This window comes from Osmia bicornis, unplaced genomic scaffold (assembly GCF_907164935.1).
Source record: "Osmia bicornis bicornis unplaced genomic scaffold, iOsmBic2.1, whole genome shotgun sequence".
NCBI classification, from domain to species: Eukaryota; Metazoa; Arthropoda; class Insecta; order Hymenoptera; family Megachilidae; genus Osmia; species Osmia bicornis.
The window spans coordinates 1,259,451-1,266,015 of record NW_025791458.1 but is presented as its reverse complement, the minus strand read 5'-3'; the positions used below and the strand labels follow the sequence as shown (position 1 = coordinate 1,266,015).

The 6,565-nt window shown below is 36.1% G+C and overlaps 1 protein-coding gene across 1 annotated transcript; it reads right to left on the bottom strand.

The window, feature by feature from the left end:
• Positions 1 to 1,462: 1,462 nt before the first annotated feature.
• LOC114881957 lies at positions 1,463 to 6,296 on the bottom strand. The gene is made up of 4 exons (XM_046289984.1): positions 6,234 to 6,296; positions 4,841 to 6,095; positions 2,800 to 2,824; positions 1,463 to 1,508 (listed from the first exon to the last, which is right to left on the bottom strand). The coding sequence occupies exons 1-4, from the start codon at positions 6,294 to 6,296 to the stop codon at positions 1,463 to 1,465; spliced, it is 1,389 nt and encodes a 462-aa protein (XP_046145940.1).
• Between the last annotated feature and the right edge of the window lie 269 nt (positions 6,297 to 6,565).

The window sequence follows — 6,565 nt, the reverse complement described above, 5'->3', positions numbered from 1 at the left end:
AACTATTGTTGTTGTAATTATCCAATAAGAACGGTAAACCACCTTACGGCATCCTACAGATACTACTCGTTCCACTAAAAAGTGTGAAATAAAATAATTTTTAACAACAAAAAAAATCCGACTTCGAAATGTACTAAAAAGTGTCAAATAATTTCTATTTCATTTATACCAATATTCCATGGCTATTAATAATATCTACTTAATTGTTAAATACGATACCAAATACATTTCAAAGTTTTCGGAGGCGGCGCAAAATTGAAAACTTTTCTTCTACTAGGAAGATCCTAATGCAGGCGCCGGCAACCTATGACAAATGACCCATTTGATAATTTCAAGTAAACAATATTCAACGGGAATCAACATACCCATTGCGGATTAACTATACTGCAGGTCACGGGAGACCATACCCAGATAGCGCACGATGTCTTAAAGACATCCATTTTACGACCATTTTAGGTCTGAACGTCTTAAGGCCTTATCTGGACATCTTTACGATATTTTGTCCCGAACGTCGTTAAGACATCTGAAATTCATGTCTTTAAGGCATCTTTATAACGTACGAAACGAACGTATTAATTATTCGAACGCATTGTTAAATGGAACAAATTTCAATGGAACGAATGCTTAATTTATTTATAACTGTGACTGGTCAGTACGTGTTGTTCAGGTAGCCCTGAAGAATTTTTATATGAATGTAACATAGTTTCATAAGAAGGGTAATATTGTAATGTGTAAACGCGTTTTTTTCTTAATACCATTACGATTCTTAATACAATTTTCAATCATTTGGGAGTGTAGCTGAAGAAATATACAATGTTTAACCAATTGCCTTGGCCTCTTAAGATAGAGAAAAGCAGGATTCGCTATGCTTATCCGGCTAGACTCTTTTGGACAATGTTTTGAGGCAGGTCATATGCGTTCTGTCAGCACGTTTCCCCTTCTTAAGGAAAGGTCCTCCAAGTCGGGGTGTTATAAAGAAGACGGTCAGAACAAGTCAGGTCAGTTTCCTGCGAGTCGTTGAAGTTTGTATTTCGCTTTGTGTGTCATGCAGTATTAGCTGTTTGTTGGATTTTGATTATTCAAAAAGAGCGTAAGTAAATAAAGTGATTATTATTTCGTTATTATTTTTTAATATATTTTCATTACCTTCTGAAAATCTTTCATAGAATATTGATTCTTTTAATAATTTAGATTCCGTTTCTGTTTATAATGTTTCCAATATTGATTTCTGTATAATTGAACATGTATAAATTCTTATTTTAGCTGCTGCTGAAACGGCAAACCTTGCCGATAGTAAAAGAACAACGGAGGTGTCAATCCAAAATTGGTTAAGAAGAGCTTTCGATAGAAAAAATATAATTGCGAAAAAATTTTGAATGAATACTTTGTGTATTTTGAATAAAATATTATTATACTAAACACGATTGTATTTTAATTAAACAGCCCTTAAAAATAAAAAAAATTAAACAGCAATTATGACATATGTAGGGTATATGTAAGATATGTTTAGGGCGTTTGTAAGATATCTTTAGGGCATTCATAAGACACCTTTAAGGCGATGCGAGCGTCGAAAACTTTACCGATAGTCCTTAGAAAAATCCCTAGACGCGAGTATTTGGTTTTCGTCGTCATTTCCAAACAGAATGCAAAAAAATTTGAGGGACGTGTCCAGGAGGCCCTACAGAATGGCGCTCTGGTCCTTATTTTACCCAAATCGTCAAAAAGTTATAAAATATTGAAATTTGTGTCTGTCCACAATCAAGAAAATGGCGGATCGGACTCACCTGCATTAATTTATTTGTAATATAAACATTTTTGCGAAACGAATGTCCAAATAGAGACTAGAGCGCCATTCTTTGGGTCGGACAGAGCAAAACGAGCACTCAGGGGATGGTGTACAACCTTTCGTTTAGACAAAAACAGAAAACTACGATTTCGTTGATTTTTCACTCGCGAAAGACGTCAAGAAGGTAAAACAGACCACAAATTTAGTTCCTCGTTTTTTCGGTAGGGCGCAGTTCGTTCATTTTCTGCGCTCGACCGCGCGCTTATTCGCAGCTCGTATATGTGAATATGTGTGCGTCGACCGGACCGTCGACGACGGTACAATGTATCGTGGAGAATGGGAAGTTCGAGTCTCGAAGAGGCGATGAACTCCGACGCGTAAATTTTTTTTCACGCATCGTTCTATCGACTAGGATAGCGATTTTCAACCCATGTGTCACAAGACGTACTACCATTATTTTTTGTTGCTATTATTATTCTTTTCTTTAGTGAAACTGAAGAACAAATACGTTTTTCCCGATTTTAATGATTTTTTGATATGTTATAAAAATTGATATTCTGAACAATTTGGTGAAATACTGATTACTTATGAAAAGCACCCCGAAAATAAATCTGTTGCCAGAGTTATTAAAATTTTTTTAGACAGATAAGTTAGTATGTTTTTTCAGCATAGAATGTGATATTATGCTGGACTCTCCTGATTTTGCGTTACGCCCAAATATTAGATGAATAGGTAACGAAAATGTGATGTTGGAAGAACAACACGGCTGGAGCGAGTTCTTCAATGCTGGCGAACGTAGAAAAGGACAAATAGCGAAAGAGAAAGAGGTCTGAGAATTAAAGGGCCTGAGAAAAAACATTTGAGTGATACAATATTAATTCAACAATAATATTTTTATTTTTCATTTTTGCTGAATGAAACTTTTACCAATGTAATTGTAAGGTTCGTCTGATTAAAATAAAACCAAACTAAAGAAAGAGCTGAAGCGACTGAAATATAGTCGAGGGGCTAGAGGAGGAGGTAGAGGAAGAGGCGGAGGAAAATGGAAAAATTATGGAAAAAATAATCCAACCATTATTTTTAAATAAAAAAGAAAAAAAATACTATGGTTTCTTTGTTGTTCATTCTACCCATACCCTAATTATAATATAAGTAAATATAATATTATTAGTACATAATTTTTTAATATATAGGTGTATTTAATAAAAAACATAAAGTAAAATAAATAAAATAAATACATATTCAAATCTTTTTTTTCAATTGGCAAGAAGTATATTATCGCGTTTTTTTACAGAAGAACAATATTTATATTTAATTATATTTGTGCATATTAACTAAGTTTGTTCATCTATTTGCTATTGACTTTTTACAAATTTACTGTAAAGATATTGTCTTTTGCCATGATTACACGTTAGCAGACGTTCTCCTTATACGCCACCTTCTAACCACTAGCAGAACTAAATTTGTCGCGTGACTTGCTCTGTATTATCCACAAAATGGCGGAACTGGTCTGTGAGAATGCTTTTACGGGCATCCGTTATTCGTCCTTATTTCGCAACAAATGAAGACAAAATAGATCTTAATTTACAGGTAAGGGTTGTGACTAGACCGCTCAACTCATGATTTCAATCACAGCACTCTTTTAGTGGCCTAAAAATGCTTCGATTCCGCGAATGCATTTTGTCGATTTACCTCTATTTTGGACGCTTATATTACTAAACATCAACATAATCCCACTGACACATGAGTTGAGCGGTATGCATTGTATTTTAATTTTTCACCCAGCCCTACATGTTCTCATACAGGGACGAATAACGGAAGTGCGTAAACCCATCTTTATGCCCATTTTTGCCGGTAATGTCAACGCGCTACTATTACCCGGTAAAGCATCTGTCGGATATCGGTACGACATCTTTAAGGTGATGCGAGCGTCGAGGCCGAACTTCGAATTCCGCGTCGGTAAAACAGTCAACGTTGCATCGAAAATTAGACCGAACAGAAACTGATTTCAGCGCCACCTCAGTTATTGCATCCAACTAACGGCGTGCTATTCTACATCACTTTTCGCATACATCTAAATGACACACGGATGCTACGATAGCTATATTATGTCTGCCACCGCCAAAGTATAAAATACGATACTCCATATATCACCTAGGAAATGTATGAATGACATAACTCCTTCACCCAAATATTATATATACATTTCTTGTGATATAACATAACCAAGGGAAGAATATTCCTACAAATCGAATGCCTAAGGTTAGTTTTTTTTTTTAAATAATATGTCCCGATATGGTACTCCTATATATATAAGTGGTATCAAATCTTTTTCCGAAGTACGAATATTTAGGAATAAGAACTATATAAATGTGATAGGAACGTGATAGAAATGTGATAGATAAATGTGATATAAATTGTAATACTATGAACGAAATAAAAAGAAAATGATAAATTATAAAATAAAATTGTTGATAATTAATAAATTGCAATTAATTGATAATGCATTTACTTTATTCAATAAAAAAAATAAAAGATACCATAAAGATTTGTCATGTATCCAGTATATGTACATTTATATACAATCTTCGTCATGATCTGATTGTGAAAAATGAATGTACAGTGGAGTTCTCCAGAGTCTGTACATTTATATACAATCTTCGTCATGATCTGATTGTGAAAAATGAATGTACAGTGGAGTTCACCAGAGTCTGTAACTGGAAACGCGCAGGTTGGAATATAGTGGGGGAATTGTTAGTGAGCATCGAACTCCTACTGCGGTAGGCGCTTCAATCGCGAGTTTAATATACAGGGTGAAAGAATAGTAGGGTGCAATAGGGAAAGTACAGAATGATACACGTGAGTAAAAAGCCGTGCGCGTCTCCACACGTTGAGTCCGTTTAATATTTATAAAAAAAAATCCATATATACATTGATCATGCGCTATTTACATATTTACAAGAAAATGTAGTATGTAAAGAATGTGAATACAGAAAAAAAATATTTATGTATCGTCGTCATCGTCGGAGTCCTCCGATTGATCCACCCACTCACCACTTTCTTGGTCCAGCATATTGTCTGTTATGTGGTCTATTTCTAGGAATCTGTTTTCTTCGTCTCTAGTATGGCGAATAAAATTTTGCCACGACTCAGCGGTCACATCTTCTACGTCTTCGTACAGTAATCTCTGTACATCATCCAGTTTGTACGTGGTATTTCGAGTCTTTATGTAATTTTTAATTTGAGCCCAGGCTAGCTCGATAGGGTTTAACTCGCAATGATAAGGGGGTAGGCGTACCACAGTATGCCCGTGCTGCTTGGCGTATTCGTCGATAACGTATTCATAGCGCCTGTACTTGTACGACAATTGCAGCAGCCGTGTTTTGACATACTGTGGTTGAACGATTTCCCCCTTCCTAATTAGCCACTCGATAATATCATTTTTCTTCCACCCCATGGTGGGAAATTTTTCGAGTTTGGTGCTGTGGTATGGAGCATTGTCCATCACTATTACAGCTCCATCCCGTAGCATGGGCAAAAATGTACGAAACCATTCGAAAAATACAACACCATTCATTTCTCCGTGGTAGTCTTCACAATTTCTTTTCGATTGGAAACAAAGGAGGGTTCCGGGTACGAACCCATCTGCTGACCCGACATGTCCTATTATTAGGCGTTTGCCTCTATTTGCGGGGGGTCGTATGCCCGTGAACAGGCCCCTTTCTTCTGCGTTTGCGGGGCAGGTAACAGAAGTGTCCACCCAAAGTTTTTTTCGGACATCTCCTGCGTTTATCCACGATTCGTCGAGGTAATAAATTGGCCGTCCTTCAGCACGATATTGTTGGATATTTTCTATGTATTCCTGCCTCCAGGCGATGATGTTTTCGTTCTCTATGAGCGCGTTATTGCGCGCGCTAACCATATATTTGAAATCCATTCGCTTTAAAAGGCGGTATAGCGATGTTCGGCTAAAATTTGGAAGCGCTGGATCCAGGTTCACAGCTTCCAATATTTTCTTACCGTTTGGAATTTCCCGTCGCAACCAAAACTCACGAACCTTCCTCCTTATGGCCAGTATATCTTCGTCGGACGTCTTCTCCAAAATGTTCTTCCGCGGTCTCTTTTTATATGGGGACGTCACGCTTCCTGTAGCCTTATATTCAGACAGAGTCTTGGAAATTGTTACTTGACCGGTTCCAGTCTGTCTAGATATCATTTGTAACATAGGTCTGTATCTCATTTCCGGATGGTCCACCTTCAGATTTTCGTACAGGTTTACGATCATCATCCTTTGCGAAGATCCAACGAACTACAAAAACAATTACGTATGATTTCAAATACACATATTTTATGTACAGAAAAAAGAAATGTTTCGCAGTTATGATATTGAAATGGCGAAAATTTAAAAAATTTGTTTAAATTATATATCTTCATAACGCCAGCTTACCTTTCCCGATGGATTTCTCTTTCTTGGAGATTCGCCAAACGGTCCCGGTACTCCTTCCTTCATTTCACACACTTTTTAAACAAAAAATAAATACAATAACATAAAAAATAAAAAATATGAAATATAAAAGAAAATATAAAATTAAATATACAATATAAAAGAAATGCTTACACAAAAATAATACAATACAGAAACAAATACAATCCACAAAAATAATACAGTACAGAAAGAAATACACTCCAAAAAAATAATACAACACACTTGAACAAAACACCTCTTCACTACCCGGTATACACTCCAAATGTTCCACTTTCGCGTTGATGCACCGCGTG